General features: G+C 49.4%; 1 protein-coding gene across 1 annotated transcript; it reads left to right on the top strand.

Moving 5' to 3' along the window:
- Positions 1-6: 6 nt before the first annotated feature.
- On the top strand, positions 7-11155 carry DSTN (destrin, actin depolymerizing factor). The gene is made up of 4 exons (XM_080408888.1): positions 7-164; positions 8930-9237; positions 9478-9554; positions 10865-11155. The coding sequence occupies exons 1-4, from the start codon at positions 162-164 to the stop codon at positions 10972-10974; spliced, it is 498 nt and encodes a 165-aa protein (XP_080265014.1). The 5' UTR covers positions 7-161; the 3' UTR covers positions 10975-11155.
- Positions 11156-17944: the final 6789 nt, after the last annotated feature.

Here is a 17944-nt window from a genome sequence, read left to right as displayed (position 1 = left end):
CCTCCTCCGGGCACGGCGGCCGTGACGTCGGCAGCGTTTCCGCCCGGCTCGCGCCCTCGCCGCTTCCCTTCCTGCTGCCGGAGCCCGCGCCGCGCCCAGCATCCGAGGGGAGCAGCTGCTGCCGCACCGCGCTCTGCCGCCCGCCGCGCTCCGCCGACACCATGGTAGGGAGCCCGGGCACAGCAGGGGGAGTGGGGCGTTTGGGCTTCTTACCCTCCTCCGCCTTCATCTCTGGGGAAAGGGGGGAGGGGGGCGCTTGGTACCGCCCGCCTGCCGCATCCCGGCCTCCGCGCCGGCTGCCGTGCCTTGGCGGGGCGATGATATCGCGCTCCCCTTTACTTCTCCTTCCCTCCGCCCGGTTCTTCCCGTTCGCCTTTGAACTTGAGGCGGTGGATCCGTTCTTTTCCCTTTCCCCTCCCCCATCCCGCCATGAGGCGGCGGGAGGTTACTCCCCCCCCTTTGAGGTGATGGAACTGTCCTCTTCCCTTGGTCCTCCCCCCCCCGTGAGGCGATGGTACGTTCCGCGCCGCACACAAGCACTAGGGGCAGGCGCGTCCATTTCACCGGGGGGGTGGGGTGGGGGGATGTTGCGGTGAGGCGGCCGAGCGAGGCGGGAAGGGGGGGTGGGGGTGAGGATGGGACGGCGGCGCGATGTGCGGCCCTTCCCCGTGCCGCAGGGCGAGGCCGGGGGGGGGGGGGCGGTGCCCCCACCCCACCCCCCCCCACAGCCACCCCGGGGGGCTGCGTGGGGAGTGGGTCGCCGAAAGGCCCCGGGGGAGGTGAGTAGGACGCCCCTCCCCGGGGGGGCTGGGGGAGCTGCCCCCTCTCAGAGGAAACGCGGCCTCGGCCGCATCCGCCCCGCCGGGCGGCCCCGGGCGGGAGCCATCTTCCCCAAAGCTGAGGGGATTCGGGCCTGGCCTAGAAAACGGCGGCTGCGACGAGCCACCCGCTCTCCCGCCAGCCGGGGCCCCCGCTCTGCGGCCTCCCGGGGCCGGGCCGCCCTTAATCAGGCCCGGCTGGAGTCAGCAGTCCTGGCGGCAGACAAAAGAGGGGAAGCAAAACCCGCGGAAGGAAAAAGCTGCTTGTAACAAAACGTTTTTGTAGCGGCCGCTTGAAGAAGCTTAAATTTGAAGGTACTTGCCGAAGGGGATTGGGAGATTTTTTTTTTTGTCTTGTTTTTTTGCACAGAGAGGAAACAATGTTGGAAATATTTTAATCTAAAATACAATGCTGGGAACAGGGAGCATAGAAATGCATTAAACGTGCACACTAGCTTGCCTGTTTTCTCTGGCTTTTAGGAAAGCAGCAGGGGACTCCTTTCATAAATGGGGCAGAATAGACCAAACAGCTATTAAGCTTCATGGTGGTTCATTTTCTGTTTGGTTGCTAAAAGTTTGCATCCTCATTTAACTCAGGCTACCGCGACTGACAAATTCACTTGAATTACTAGCTGATACAGTTTCAGCTGCTGTCCTGTTTTTGCTTGAGTTATGCACAAGCACTTGTCCAGCAACAGACATCTGTGTGTTTTCATGCACTTGCCTAGTTGCATTTAGTAGAGGGGTTACTTACTGAGTCCTTACTCTGGTATTTACCATTAGTTTCTTGAACATGTGGTATATCCAGTAAATAAACTTTTAGTCTGCATAGACCCGGCAGCCAGGATATGTTACTAATCTCCCTGCTTCCTATCACACTTGAGTTGAAGCATCTAGAGCTGGTCAGCAGTGTGGAGCAGAGCTAATGGGAGTCACAGATGAAGCTGCTAAAAGTCTGACGAGACTTGCAGCTCTTGTTTAAAGTAGGCTTGTCTGAACAGGCTAGCTACCACCTCTGCAGTACGCAAACCTAGTTTAGAATGACTACTCAGTGTGTCAGGCTTCATCTTGCTTCAGAACCAGAGAATTCCCCAGTCAGTCAAAACTAGTATTTCTCATAGTGATCTCCTTTTTGGAACAGTCTGGGTTGGCTTTTTAAAGATGCTTTCCAGTTGCTGCAAATGAACTTATTTTGGGCAAAGAGTGTAGGCCTTCTGGCAAAGTACAGCAATGCCAGCAGGAGGGCATCATTTGGTATCAAAAGAGCATTGGATTTTCTGCTTTTGTGTCTTGCCACAAGGTTGAGTTTCTTTGCTGCTGGATTAAATGACTCCATGGTCTTTGGAGGACCGTGCAAATTATTTTTCTTGGTCGTTAGTCAGTACTGTTCCCAAATCTGTGTAATTACAAGGTACATATGCCTCATATACAAGATGACAGCCTCATGACAATTGGTAGTGTGGGTGTCTGGCATGTTTCTACTTGCCTTGTCAGAATATTGCTATCAAGAGGCTCCTGCTGGGAGCAAGGGCTGACCTAAGTGATCTCATGTGGTAGAGCTTGTAGACAGCCAGAACTTGCATGTAAAGCTGTTCGGAGCCTTTCACTTGCCTGACTGTTCAGTATTCACAGCAACCTCTAGGAAGGGTATCTTGGTAACGAGTATCTGGGTGCCCAGAGCAGGTCTTTAAAGCCTCTTTTTATGGGTTAGATTTAAGCTTTAGGTTGCCATAGGTGCCTGGAGGGCCACAAGAAAATCCATACAGTCAACTCGGGCTTGTACTAGCTGGTCTCTGTGCTGAATGTGTTTCTAGAGGAGCTTTGCTTTCCTGCAAGAGTACTGTTGTATACCAGCTTATCACCCACATTACCTCAAAAATGTTTCAACACAGGAATAGGTACTACTCAAAACTTACGCCCTGCTACTGACTACCACAGTTCCTCTTTTTCAGCAGCATTGCTGGGATTGCCTTTTGTGGGTATTGCTTGTTCTACCTACCTTGATAATTATATCGGGAATGAAGTTTGTGGTAGCTCGGAGAAGGTGACAACTTCCTCTTTGGCTGAAAGCTGAGGAAGTGACCTCCAGGAATTCAGGGGAATTTTTTTCTGCTTTTTTTTTTCACAATTGCTTTCTTATCTCCCCTCGTCTAGTCAATAACCTTTCGTATTGGCAGTAGAAAAAAAAAAGCTGAACAGAACTCAGATTCCTTCCCCTGTGCCGCCCCCCCCCCCAAAAAAAAAAAAAAAAAAAAAAGAGCAAATACTGCAAAATAAAAAACTCGAGTCTAGCTGGCAAGATTGGCCTACAAGTGATATGCAAATAACCACTGCTTGCTGGTTTATGGTATGCAAATAATGGCTTCTTACACAACAGTGGTAAAAAGGCAGTTAGTTGTGCTTCCTATCATGCTTCAGATCTGAATGTAAGCCTTGGACTTTCAGATGCTTAGGCTGCCGGGAGTAAACAGGGCAGTCTGTAGGTATAGGTATATATCCGGCTATAGGTAGCAGAAGACATGGGCCTGTTGGGACTTGGTAAGTCACTGGTGTTCCAACACTGGTGCTGGTCTTTGGGGTGAAGTTAAACTTGTCTCTCCATGCATTGCCTCCTTTCCTGCTCAGCACGGTGGGGGTGGTAATATCAGATGGGTTTGCTTCAGTGCTCAAATAACAGATTAAAAGCAAAGCAGTATTTAAAATCCTTATATTTTTAACCACCCACATTTTCAGTTGGCTTGGTGGCTGTAGCTGACACTTTTTCAGAGGCCTGATTTGGCAAAATCTCCCAGTCTGTTAGCTGCAGCCAGGCTATGTGACCCTCCCTTTCTGTCTAGGTGCTCTCGCAACCAACTTGGCTTAGTTTTCCCTTCAAGGTCTCTGTTCTGATGATGTCCCAGGGTATTGCGTGGCAATGTAAGCAAGGGACAGCTTTGTGAATGCTGCTGTCCCAGAACAGTTGGTTGGTTAATAGAAAATATTTAATAGTTAATTGAAAAAAATACTTGTGCCAGGGATGTACTATGACACATTACTGAGTCAGATGGAAATGCTGCATGGTTCCATGGACAATTTAGCAGTGGCAGGGTATTTTGAAGGCAGATAGGAGGGATGGTATGCCAAGCAAAGGGGAAAACAGGGCACTTGCTGAAGAAACTGAGAACCAAATGCATGGCAGTAGTGTGCCTAGCAAACATGGGAGCACTGTGTTCTCAAATCTGCCTTTGCAATTAAACAAGGCATACTTTAATAAGTTTTTGGTGTCAAATTCTGGAAAAAAATTATGATGTTTTTCCAAGAAGCAAAAGTTTCCACTTGAACAGCTGTGGATAGGCCACACGGGTGCACAACAATGTGTGTGCATTGTTCCCAAACAAAACAAGTCAAGAACTACATCTTGACATGTCTCTGTAGGTAACGCATGCACAAGGCACCGCTATGGAGGGCTATTAGGTTCTGGTCACAGGAAAGAAAACCCACACTGTAAAATTGTCAATGCTAACAAGACAAATTTAGTCCTTCAAACTTGCCTTGAGGCAAACGAAGTCATTAGTTTAAAGTCATCTTGGCTTTCTTATAGTTGAGGAGGGAACAAAGGCTTTTCCTAGGTAAAATATTTTAAACATTGAAGGAAAATGCTGGAGTTCATGGTGCTTCCAAACAGAAGAGAAGGTAGATTTCATTGTGTTATGGTTGCATTTCAGTGCAGGCTTCCTACAAATCCAGTTTCAGGCGTCTGGCATGTGTCTCACCCCTGAAATGGCTTTCTGTATATGGGGATTTTCTTGAGAAAGCTTTGGATTATTCTTCAGTCATTCACAGTTTAGATTAAATTTCAGTTGTAGGGTACTTGGTGATGGAGGCAAAATGTTGGAAGCTATTAGCGGAGGCAGCTGGGGACCGCTCTTGCAGTTGGAAGCCTGCTAGACAGAAGGCTCTCTCTTCAGGCTGCCCTGTGTAGGGATGGCATTCTGCTCTCACAAGACTTCTGCAGTGCTTTGCACTTAAGGCAGGAACGATGGCTTTGTGTAGGGAATAAGAGCTGTTGTGTTACTGCAGCGCATGCTGACAAGGCATTTAATGCAACCATTACCTCATGTGCCTACAGCAGTCTATATGAAAATACAATGGAGAGACTGGTATAAGCGTTCCAGAATAATGTACGAGGCAACGCTGCCTGTAAGACATGCCGCCTTTGCAATAGTTGTGTGGAGGTACTGGGGGAGAGCTCATTTTTGCTGATTTCCTTCAGAGAAACTTGCTCTGTCCCTCTTTGTCTGAATGTCTCCCTGAAAATGCTGCACTAGCATCATTTTCCCATCTGATAATTAGGTGGCTTGCCTCCTTGCAGCTGCCTTGTTTCGGTGAGATTAACAGGCCCTGCAGCTAAGGTGCTTGACACTTACAGAAACAGGCTGGCCGCTTGAATGTAGCCTTTCCTCTGCAGTTGTATTCTGAGGATGGTTTTAAGTTGGTGTTGCCTCTGTTACAGGGTTGATCTGTCCCCTACAGCAAAACATCATCAGCTTATGGTTGTGTATGCCACAAGTATCTGCAATGTGCTGCCTAATGGACAGCCACCCACGCACCAGTCCAGAGTTTGCTAACTGCTTTCATACTGAAAAAGGAACAGAACCATGCTAGCAGTTGTAGCCCTGCAGTGTTCAAGCCAGAATGCACAAAATCATGTGCTGTATTGAATCCTCTGAGCAGAGTGATAGTGGGCCAAAGAGAGAAACCAGACTAACAAACGTTTACTTTGTCACTGCTGGCAGGGTGGCAACTTCTTGTCAGCTATTCTTCTGGAGAGGTCAGCAGAGAGACAGTTAAAATGTCGAGTGGGGACATGTATATACAAGTGTGGCATTTTTCCTTGTTCCAGTGCTTTTAACAGTCATCCTGTTGCTGCCCTACACAGAATGGTTGCAAGCACCTTACAACAAAAACTGCCTAGGGTTTGGATTATTTCCTTTTTAAGTACGTTTATGAAGCCATTTGTGGCTGGTACAAGCCCAGGGTTGAAGCGTCCTACAGTTAACAGAAGTAGATCCTCTTTTTGGAAGCAGTTAGCTGCACTGGGAGTTTATGGGTTCATTTCAAACCATACTGTGACACAGCTATAGGGTTTTCTCAGATGGAACAAATCTGCATTGTCTCTAGGAATATAATGGCTGCTAATGTCAGCCTTTGTGATGAATCCAGGGGTTGTATAGCAGCTGTAAAAAGAAATAGCACCAGCTACTAACAGCCTTTTGCTTTGGAAAGCTGAAAAACCCAGTTCTTACTATTGTCCCTTCAGCTTCTGGTCTGTCCCAGTTATCAGCTGCAGTTTAACAGTGAATTTTGAGTTTCCAAACTAAGTACTCTCAACATTTTTGGAATCTGAAATGACTTGCCAGCAGCGCTCAGTTTCTTTATAAGGAAACAACTTGTCTCCTGACTTGGGAGATACGTTTCTGGCTGTGCAGTAGCACAAGCAAGCATATGCTCTTGACTGCACAAGAGTTTGCATCAGCCTGCAGTTTGGTTGCTGCTGCTTGGTTCTGACACGCTGCTGAGCTTTCAAAGTTAACTTTTTGGCAACAAGAATTGGTGCAGGGGAATTAGTTGTTGTGGTCTTGGAGCAAAGATTAAGAGTTGACAAAGGTAGAGCTAGGTGACATGAACCACTTCTGTGCGATTATACTAGACTCGTTCCCATGACAGTTCAGGGTTCCTAAGCATTTTCTACTTAGGATCCTGAGGGTTTTGTGGCTGTAAACTAAGTATTAATGCCTGTTGTCAGCTACTGAGGTGGAGCTGGGGGAGGGAGATTGTCCTTTGTCTTGAGTTCATTGTGGATTTCTCCTTAGTGAATGATGCAATAGTTCTAGTTGCTGCACTGTTTGCTTTATTAGGGCAACCTTGTATTGCTTCCAGTCTTCCCAGAGAACTCTTGCCTACACCAACCACAGGGATGGGAGGAAAAAGACCTTTATTTCTCATTAGTCCTCCATATGGAGGAGGTGACATAGGAACATGAGTCACTTTGAGTTGATGTTTGCACTTTTGCTTGAATTTATCCTGGAATAGGCTTTCTCCACTTACTTTCCTTGACATATTGGCGATATGCAGAAGGGTGGCTGCCTGCCAGGGAGTTGAGGCACAGTCACTTTGCTCCCTCTTCTCCTATCCCAAAGTAAGTGTAAGGGATTCTGGATAGATTACCCCTCATAGACAAGCAATTCATTGTAAAACTTGAGGGAAGTCCCTTGTATTTGAGTAAACCCCTAAAGATCACTATTCTCCACGCTAAAGTAAAGTTTCTGTCTCAGGTTCACTGCTGTATTAGATTGCCCTGGTTTTGCATGACTGGCGCTTGGGAGATCTAGATGCTGAACTCCATGATAATAGATTCTGCCAGCTGTGCTACCTCTCTTCACTGGGTTAGCAAAGCTTTGCCAGCCACTAGAAGTTAGAGGAGAGGTGATGGTACAAAGGAGAATCTGGGCTTATATGAGGTCCTGCATGGTAGGTAGGTGTTGATGAAGGCTTAAAAAAAACTAAAAACCAAAACCATCTTAAGTAGTTGTCCAATCAGTAACCACATCGCAAGGGCTGCCTGTTTGAAAGCTAGCACTAAGCAGTTCACCTTCACCACTGATCTCCTTGGTTTTGCAGCTGAACAATGCTGTTTCTTCAGAACACTCCCACTCTGACAAGGTACATCGCCTCCCACAAAATGCATCCATGAAGCTTGTGTTTTGGGGCTGAGCTTAAGGAAAAATACAATGTAGAACAACCTTTAGGCTTTTTCAGTTAGTATATCTTGTATGATGCTTTACTTGACTGTTTAGTACTGCTGACTGTGCTCGTAACAGTGATGTGTAGTAGTTTACACAGAGGGAGGAGGGTGATTTTCCTTCCGAGATATGATTGCCATGTCTGAGGATAATGCTATTTGAATTTAGAAGACCAAAAACCAACAGAGGAATAAGCAGTATTAGAAAGAAATCTCTCTGTTTACACGGCATGCAGCATTTTGAGCAGATAAATGTGTGTTGGACAGGCTTCAGTTTGGTCTTTACTGCTCTGGCCATGACGTACTTCCAGCAGTCTCTGCTGGCCAGTATGGCTTCCCATATTTGCAGTATTCACTGTTGCACAGCTGTTTTTAAGCTCTCCCAAGTTACTGCACTCTGAAAACAAAACCTGGCTACAAATGCTTCTACCCTGCTTTTTTTTTTTCTTCCCCCCTTCCCCCCCCCCCCCCCCCCTCAAAAAAGCAGCAGACTGAAAATGCAGTTCAGCATCTCATCATTGTTGCTAGGTCTTGTCCTCTTTATTCTGTGCAGCTGCCTGTAACATTAGGTTGGTAATGCTGCATCTGTACCTATTACAGCTAGCACAGGGGTATACCACTAAGTAACTATAATTTCCTGTTAGTTTTTGGAGGTGGGGGAGGCTGGCAAGGCAAGCAGCTTGCTTTAAAGACCGGTGGAGGAACTGCTGGGAAGAAGACACTTTAACTCTTAGACTTGCAGGTTCTCCCTTTAAAACTGAATTCAGAGTGAATTCTGAAAGTTGGCTTGCTCAGCTAAAAATTGTACCACTATACTCCCAGTACACCCCACATGTCTTGATCTCTAAACCAGATCCATGTGACAAACATGGAATCTGGTCATGTTTTACCTATGTTCCTAAGGCTGCTAGCAAGCGTGCTAGGAAACTGAGCAGAAGATCTTTGTGGACTTGATTGTCTAGCCAGCCTGAAATGGGTAACAAAATTAAGCTGCTGTAATGCCAAAGGATCTACCGCAACTGAATCTCAGGGGACAAGGAGTGGACATGCATGTAAAACTACCCCCAAACAATGTTTTAGTATAAGTAGGATTGTGCCTTCTTCAGAATAGTTTTGGTTTGGCAGCTGGCTGTGGGCAGCATCGAGACTCCAGATTCTTTACTTGGCCTGGAAAAGGGGGGCCTGCAGCCATTTCTGACGAGATTCTCAGGCCACTGGTGGCTATTGCCAGTATTGGTTGTCTTCCAGCCTGAGATTTAAGGCAATGCAGTAATGTAGTTGTGAAAACTTGTGGTGGTAGCCCTAAAGATCTTTGCTCTTGTCGTTGCAGGCATCTGGAGTACAAGTTGCCGATGAGGTATGCCGTATCTTCTATGACATGAAAGTGCGGAAGTGCTCTACACCTGAGGAAATTAAGAAAAGGAAGAAGGCTGTCATCTTCTGCCTCAGTCCAGACAAAAAGTGCATTATTGTGGAAGAAGGCAAAGAGATTCTGGTGGGAGATGTCGGTGTGACAGTTACCGACCCTTTCAAGCATTTTGTGCAGATGCTTCCTGAGAAGGATTGCCGTTACGCTTTGTATGATGCAAGCTTTGAGACCAAGGAATCCAAAAAAGAAGAGCTGATGTTTTTCTTGTGGTAAGCAGTCTTCCCAACTTGCTCATTCCTAACATGCAGTCCAAGCACTGTGGGTGAGGTCTCTTGAGTATTTGTGTGGCCCAGACTGGCAAGATGGCAGGCTTAAAATGAGCCAGGCAGCGTGATGCCTATATTCTGAGCCCTGACACGTTTCACCTTGTTCATAACTGGTAGGATGTTGCTTCTGTCTGTGCTGGGTAGTAAATGTCACTAATCACACTTTTTGGTGTATCCCACCAGGGCACCAGAACAAGCACCTCTCAAAAGTAAGATGATCTACGCAAGCTCCAAGGATGCAATCAAAAAGAAGTTTCAAGGTATGTAACACAGCTAATGCTGCTAGCTGTCCCTGGCATCTAGAATGCTTTCACAGCAAGGCTTAACCATTGGCTAATTGGTTTGGGATTTAGTTTTCGGTTGTGAGTCGTTTTTTTTGAGATACTAGTGAGAGATGAGAACTTCACAAGTGAAATGCCCTGTGATGCAGCTCAAATGAGCTCTAGCTAAAACTTACATGGTCTGACTCAATTTTAGAGGGACTGGAACTGTGCTCAGGACAAGAGCAGGTTTTGCAGTGTCTGTGACACCATAGCTGTGCCATGCAGAGCAGCACATCTGCACCATACAGGCTAGAAACCATTAGATTCCTTCTAGAGCTGCTGCTGTGGCGGAGGATGTTCAAGCCTGTGTCTGTTGAAAGACACGGTCTCAAACACCCTGTGCAATAGTAGTAATTAACAATGTGCTTGATTTAGAGATGTGGTTGTGATTACTCATTTCAAAAGGCATTGCATCTCCACGTGGAGAAGCAGAGTTCCATTCAGCCTGTCAGACACGGTTAACCAAGGAGTAAACATCTTGCTGCAGCATTCAGAGATTTCATGCTCAGTCGGCCTGGCTTGTAGCCAGAGAGCGCTGACCCCCTTCAGTTCCTCCTGCTGCACTGGGCCAAAATCTTGCAGCCGGCAAGACAGACAGGATCGTTGTGCAGCAGTGCCAGCCTTCACAGGACAGCTGGCCAGTGGACTGGAACTACCCAGGGAGGCTGTGCTGCATATGTGGAAGTTTAAAAAAAAAAAAAAAAAAACCACAAACAAACGAAAGAAATCCTGAAGAAATTCAGCTTTTCTCTACATCAGACAGGCTTGGGTTGAGCTCCCCGCCCTCCAAAAAAAGAATCCATTGTTGATTCCTTGGAGCAGTGAAGCCTTTCTGGTCTCTACAGCCCAGATGCTCACTCTGATTCTTTCACCCACCTCTCCAGAGCCAGCAGGAGCTGAGTCAGCCATTTGAGCCTGCTTGCGTGTAGCTTCCTCACCTGCCATACCCAGGGTAGCCCTAAAAAGGAGAGATCCGCTCCTGAGAGAGCCTGCAGTGAAAAGGGGAACAGTCTGAGCACGGATGTAGTGAAAATGTTCTCCCCGGTATTTCTGCATTGCTATTTGGTGTGTAGCCAGATGTCTCCTCTGACACACAGCGGAGAAAACCATCCAAATGCCTAAGCTAAGGCAGGGCTTACCTGCTTGAGTGACCCGATTGCCTCTTCTAATGTTACTACCAAGTACGTTTGATTGATTACTAGCATGTTGGAATGCCGCATTATTGAGTGTTTTGCCTCTTTTTTTAGGCATAAAGCACGAATGCCAAGCAAATGGGCCAGAGGACCTCAACCGAGCTTGCATTGCTGAGAAGCTAGGAGGCTCCCTAGTCGTAGCTTTTGAAGGAAGTCCCGTGTAGATGTCATACAGTGCCACAACTCTACAAGCATTCCATGTTTTAATATATCAGTTATGTAAAGCAACCATTCTAGGCGAGGGTTTCACTAACTGTAGGGAAGCTGTCTTGTAGAATAAAGTAGATTTTGGAGATGTAGCTCGTATGTACAAATGACCCTAAATAAATCAAATCTAAGGATTTATCTTGGTGTATTAATATTTGCATTGGTTGTCCAGCCCAGTACTTTCCCCGATGGATTAACACTAAAGGTCTCCCAAAATGTTGGTCCAATGCTGCAATGTGTCAATGTATCATGGGATGAAAAGGGGGGTGGGGGTGAGAACAATCTGGTTCCTATTCTTAATTTTCTAAATTGCTAAAAGCAAAATTCAGTCAGTCTTTTTGAGGCTACTGGTCAAATTGCCAAACTCAGAAACAGTTTCCCCTATAAGCATTTAATACAAAGCTGTAAACCTGTAGTGAAAGTTAGGCTAAACCAACCTGTTGGCACAAAAACTGGGTTAAATTCTTAGTGCTAGCAGTTGCAGAGCAGTACTAATAAAGGCTAATCCTGAAGTGAAATAGAGATAAAGTAGACACTTTCCTGGAGAAGTAGTCCTAATCCACTCTTGTAAACTCACAGTGCAGTAATAATATTTAAAGGTTCACTTGTTCTAGAGGTTCAATGTTCTTGTTATGAAATGCCTTGAGTTCTCTTTCAGCCTGAGGGATTCTATAAAAACTGCTTTTTTGTTGACATAGTTTAATTTAGAACTACCTTTGTTTCTCTAATACACACTAGTGGGTCAGATGCTTCTGAGGCTTCTACAAATGCAGATACTTCTATCAGAGCGCTCCAGTTGTATGGGTAGTACAATGAGAAGAAACCACATCTCAAAAAGTGGTATTCTCAGCCCCAGTCTTTGGTCACTTGGTCCATAATTACTATTGATCTAACTTGGTAGAACCAATCAGCCTGACTAATATGGCTTGATCTGGGCTTTTTGTCTGTTAGCTTCTTTAATTCTGTAGAAATGCATGGAAATATCACCTAGAAAGTCTGACCTGAAATTGAAATGCCTTTTGTATGGGGGGTAGAGAACATTCCTGTGCCAGCTCCAGAGATCTTAAAAGGCTTCCACGTTTCACCGGTGGTTGATTAAAGCTGTTTCCTTTGTGTAATGTGTACATGGGAGTTGCATAGAGTTTTCCTGTATGTCTGTAGAGAAGAAGAAAAAAGAAAAAAACAAACCAAACCCCTTAGCCTCCCGTGCGTTACTGTGATATGTTCTGTGCGTGCCAAATTCAAGTAGCCTAAATAAATGGGCTTTCCCTCCCCTGGGTCAATGAGTGATTCCTCTGCAGCCTGCGGATTAGCCCTCCTGCAGCGGGGCCAGCGCTGCCGGCTGAGCGTGCCAGTGCCCCATGTCAGCCGGGGGCTCGGGAGGCTGGTACGCGCCTGCTGCAGCTGCCGCACGGGGAGAAAGGAATGGGGGGTGCGGGGTGGGGGGAGCAGGCTGGATGGAGTTGGGCGTGGGGAAGCAGATTCACCGGCCTGCTGAGTGACGGCCAGCCTGCCATGGGCTCTCGCTCCCTGGCAGCACCTGCTTTTGGCCCGGGGGGCTTCAGACCCAAATGTCCATGCCTTGGGGAGCTTCCTGGGAAACTTGTTGCAGTCCGAGCAGGAGAAACCCTGCACATGTCAGTCACTTGATGTTGCTTCCCTTGTAAGAACTGAGGGGACTTTCTCTGGCCGGCCACTGGAGCCCAGGCGCTTCCAGGCTGCCCCCTCCCCTGAGCTCTGGGCAGCTGTGTGGGGACAGAGCTGCACTGTCCCCACCGCTCCCAGCACAGCAGCGGGCTGTGCTGGCTTAGCCGCAGGGCCAGGGAAATGGTGGTCTATGACCTCACGCAGCATGTGCCCTCTCTGGCCACACTGCGCGGTTCAAACCTTGAATTCAGAGGCAGGCGGTGACGGACTGCTCTGACTTGGCACCCACATGGGTCGCCGCACTGGGAGCACAAGGGTTTCCGATGCAAAGAGATCCACTGGAGTGAAGCTTTGTGACTTTTGAGAAAAGCAAAGCGGCCTGGTTTGTGCTGGGGCTTTTTGCCTGTGTTTCAGTCAGCTCTGAGCTCACCCAAAAGCAGCTCCTCGTCGTCCTCATCAAGGGCTCGTCCTTGCTGAGGTGTCTGCAGGACTGGTCTCTGTCCAAAGTGCAGGTTGAGACGGAAATGTGGTGACGCAGCGGGAGTGGTGCTGACTGACAAACCACGGGAACTCCCAGCCCCAGATCCACCTGATGACACGCCTCCAGACTGCAGGCATCTTCCAAGAGGCAGCCAGCCCAGGTGACGCCGTGGGGGACTTCTGCCTGGGATTTCCTCCCTCGGTTAGGAAAGGGAGCAGGAGAAACCCTGCAAAGGGGGAAGGATGTCAGACCTGGAAGGCAGGAGTGCAGTTTGCACAACGGGAAAGCCCTCGCTCGCATCAGGGACTCGCCTCCAAAGTGCCTTAGTCCCAGGGATCTTTTGAGGGATGAGAAGCCTGAGGTGGCACTTCAGGCCTTGGCTACATGTGCTCCCACAGCTTAAGCTGAGCTAAGGGGGTTTGGGACCCTCGCAGGAAGTCCCCAGGTGTTGTACTGGCCTCTGGAATACTCCTGCATGCCAGGGCTGGCAGTAACTCAACCTTCAGAGCTATAATGCTTCAGGCTTGTCCCCGCCATGGAGTTAGTGGGCCCAATTTTATTATCTCCCAAGGCTGTTTATCCTGCTGCTGTTGGAGCTCTGTGAAAAGCAAAGATGTTTCTTCCTGTGGCTGTTCAAATCCTTTCCGTTAAGGTTTCTCCCACATCACCCAGACCTTTTGAAAAGGCAAGGCGAGCAGGGAGAGAACACGAGGAACGTTTCCTGTAGCCTGGCCGCTTGCTGGGGAGGAAATGGCTTCCTGGCAGGACTAGATGAAGAAGAAAAAGGCGAAGGGGTTCAGGTGACGGACCCAGCTCAGAGCCACGCCAGCTCAGCAGGACTGCAGCCCAGGTAGGGCAGCTTGGCTGCAGCAAGAGCACAGCGGGTAGAAACCCTTTCAAGTCCACGTGCGGGCAAGGGTTTCCCAACAGCCATTTTTGTCCGTGACCCTGGGGAGAGGGTTGGGATGGGAGATGGAGACTGGTAATTGAGGCCTGAGCATGAGCAGCAGGTGCTGCAAACAATTTAGCGGCTCCAGCAAAGGTGACCTTGGGTGTCTAAGCTGTGGCTTGATAAGCCCAAGTAGCCAGGCTGAAAGGTGATGTAAGGGGTCCCCGCGGGGGGATCCTGTGAGGTGTACCTGTCACTGAAACCGGGAATCAAACCCCTTAACACCAATGCAGCATTAAGAAGCAGGCACTCCCTTACTGCAGCGCTGGGTGCTCGGTGGCATCTCCACAGACCAAGCACACCTGTGTAGGTTTTTACCATTACATTTATAAACAAAATTACAGGGTCGTACACTCCCAAATACAATGTTTGGTTAGAAATTTACAAATAATTGTAATATTTGCTGTGTCACCCTTCTCTGTTACTACACTTGTGCAGGGGAAGGGTCTTCACCCGGGCAAGGGTCTTTTTGACCTGTGGGCGTGATTTTTAGTATTATAATGAAGGCAGTTCACTTCTGGACACCTTACAAGTAAGTTTTGTTGCCAGGTTGGAAGGCTGGATTATCGGCCTTGCCAAGCTGTCCAAGAACTCATCCTATACACAACAGAACCTGGGCGCTCTGGTTATGGTCTGGAGAGTAAGGACTGAGGCTGTGATGGTCTATAGCATAGGGACTTCAAGGAACAGTCTCGGCTGATCAGCAGTACAGCGATTCATACATCATTGGTTAATAAGGTGCTAACACGATTCCACCATGGAGGTTAACTCTTTAGAATCAAAATGTTCTTCTATGTAACTGTTACATTAACACAGACTATAGAAAGATTCAGTAAGATCTGCAAGTAATTTGCAACATACCTGCGAGGGGTCCGTGAGGGGGTCCTGTGAGGGGATCCTGTGAGGCGAGTCCCGGCCAGCAGCCGGCCGCCACGGGGCCCGGCCCAGCCCCTCGGTCGCGGCTGCCTGAGGAAAACCTGCTTCGGGACGGGTGAAACAGCGCGGAGACAAGGAGCTGTGAGGGAAAGAAATGCGAGGAAGGGCCCTACGAGCACGGAGGGCAGGGAAGGAAGGAGCTGCAGGCGGGGGATTGCCCTGCAGCCCCCGGAGACGAGGCCTGCTCCCCCTGAGGGGCCGCAGCCCGCGGCGGGCGCTGGCGCCGGGGCCGGCGAGAAGCGCGGGCGGGAGGGAGCGGCAGCGAGGAGCCGCCGTGAGCTGAGCTGAGCCCCCGGCCCCGGCGCCACTCAGAGGGGGCAGAGGAGGCGGCTCATGCGAGAAATGCAGTGAAGCACCTAAAAGCCGACAGGCAGCAGTCGCACAGCTGACAGGAAGCACCGAGAGGCAGGCAGGAGCCTCGCTGGCTGCCAGAGAAGGCCTGGGGCTCGGCCCGCTCAGCTCTTCAGAAGGGACAGTCAGTACTGGTGCAGAGGGGCTCCACAAGAATGTCAGTCAGCTAACTGCTGAAAGAAAAACTGCTCACTTGATAAGAGTAAGGACAAAAGAATGGTGGTAGTGGGACCTTCTTCTCAAATGGCCCCCCGAAGAGAGTGAATCCCCTGCTCGGGGAGCATGCCCGGAAAATTTAAAATGAACTTTACCTTTACATTGAAGCGAGGAAGCAACTAAGCAATAATTAGGTAGTAGGTGTAGACTCTGGGCAGAACTAGCCAACTTCACTGTATAAATATGCACTGTGAGCACAACTAGGTGTGCAAGTTAGGCAGAGCGATCCTCCCTGCACCTGGCGCCGCAATAAACATACCTGCTTTGTGACTTACCCGAGTTACAGAGTTTAATTCAGCACGACAAAGGTAACTCCGGCCATGGCTGAAATCGGGCAGAAGGATCCAGCATTCCCATCAAAAATCACCCCAGCTGGGCAATTGCTTCATCTTTACCAATTAAGTGCCTGCCTGCGGCTCCCAGCAGCCGACCTGCCTGCCCTGAGTCACAGGCTGACAGGTGCCCGGCCGACAGCGCGAGTGCCCCCAGCAAAGCAGGCATGTTGCAAAACGCCACGGGCTCCCGGGAGAGCAGGGGCTGGCCAGTGCTCAGCCCTGTGCTGGTGGGCAAGGCTTGGCTTTCTCCTACCCCCTCAGGGTGGACTTCCCCTTCCACCAAGGTGCCAGGGCAAGAAAAAAATCCCAGCAGTACCACTTCAGGTGTGGAAAATAAAGTTAAGCCTCTTTCCCCAAAGAGAAGTGAGGTTTTTCAGCTTTGCTTAGCAAGAATCTGCCCATCTTTCTTCCTAAACCAGCCAGCTGGGCGATGTGTTCTGCAAGGGCATCATGTCCCCCACGCTGGGGACACCAAATCTGCTCTCATGCAGTTTCTGGAGCATCATCAGAGCCCTTCATGTGCTTGGGACACCGGCTGCCCTCCTTGCATGGGCCAGTTTGGAGGCTTTGTAACTGCTTGTGTGTTAATGCCTGGGTATCATCTGCTCTGTTTTGCACAAGAGCTCACAATAAAGGAAATTGTTACAAAAGCAAAAAAGAAACAGCTGAAAAACGGAAAGATTGCATCACTTTGCTGCACGTGGGGGTGCACTGGGGGGCACTTCCTACCGGGGGCTCTCCGAGGGTGATGGCCACCCCAATACGCTCAACAGCTTGCTTCAGCCTATAGGTTGGGGTGGGGTTTTTTGCAATCTTGGTAAAATCCAGGCGTTCCCTCACTTTTTGAGGCTCTCCAGAGGCAAAAGGTGTCAGGCCAGGCATGCTGCTGACATGACAGTGCCGTCACTGGCCGTCCTTGCTTCATGAGGTTCTCCCCATGCTCCACAAAGCCCAGGAAGAGAAACTGAAGGCTAATGGTGGCTGTGGGGAAAAGCTCTGCTCACGGGGTTTGTCCCTCCACTGCGGGGAGATGGACCTGCCAGAGCCCCGGGCACTTGCTGGATATGCAGCCTATGCACGTACAACAGGGCTGGGGGGTGCAGCGGCAGCAGGGCTTGTAAATGAGTGTGTGGGGTCTCAGCTGCCGCGCAAGGGGCTGGGGCCACCACCTCCCGGGGACACACAGCCCTCTGGCCACGTGCGACACTCCACCAGCTCCTGTCCTGCAAGGGACTGCAGGCAGTGATGGAGGGTGTCACCGAGCCACCCACCGGATCTGGGGAGGCGGGGGTGGTCCTTCTCATGGCTCACCGTGACCCCCCAAAGGTGCTCAGCCCATTTCTGCAGTGAGCACTGATGGGTGCCCCACATTCTGGGAGCGGCAGCCCTTGCTTGGTCAGCGGAGCCCCAGAGAGCTCGGTGCCTCTGGACAAGGGTGGGAGGCAGGTCTGGAGGGGGGTGGGGGGCTCTCAGCTTGCCGTTCCCTCAGCCAGAATTCAGCAGGACCCCTTTTTCTTGCCTGATCAGAGACAGGTCACGCACATACCCCACAGCCCAAGTGTGATTTGCACATCCCTTCTCCATCGTGACCCCAAAAGCTGCAGTGCTGGGGGGACAGGACACGTGTCTACCCAGTCCTGCCTGCGTGGAGTCTGGTGTGTCTAACATAGAGGCTGAGCACACACTGACTTCTCTAGGAACAAAACGGAGGCGGGTCTGGTCTTCATCCCCCTTCCTGGCCTTGGTTCTTCACACACCCCAGAGGCATCAAGTACTTTGGGGGCCTTTTCCCCCCACCAGCTCCTCAAATCCTGCTGATGTCAGTGCCGAGCTCAGCAGCTTTATTGTGAGGAGGCAGGCACCGAGCTGTGACGTGGTCTCTGCCATTTCCTAAGAAACCAACTTGAAATAAAAAAAAAATTAAAAAAAAAAAAAAAAGAAAGAAAAAAATAGGGGAAAAAAGGGTGGGTATGTGTGGATTTTCAAAAGGAAAGCCGCAACAAGGGGCGAGC

The sequence above is a fragment of the Falco punctatus genome (genome assembly GCF_963210335.1).
Source record: "Falco punctatus genome assembly, chromosome: 12".
Taxonomy (NCBI): domain Eukaryota; kingdom Metazoa; phylum Chordata; class Aves; order Falconiformes; family Falconidae; genus Falco; species Falco punctatus.
Note: the sequence above shows the minus strand (reverse complement) of the source record. Positions and strands in the feature narration are given on the sequence as shown.

Excerpts from the sequence above, each read along its gene's own strand:
- DSTN (XM_080408888.1), top strand. Across the intron at positions 9,238-9,477 it reads GAGCTGATGTTTTTCTTGTG|GGCACCAGAACAAGCACCTC; the intron begins GTAAGCAGTCTT and ends GTATCCCACCAG. Across the intron at positions 9,555-10,864 it reads AATCAAAAAGAAGTTTCAAG|GCATAAAGCACGAATGCCAA; the intron begins GTATGTAACACA and ends CTCTTTTTTTAG.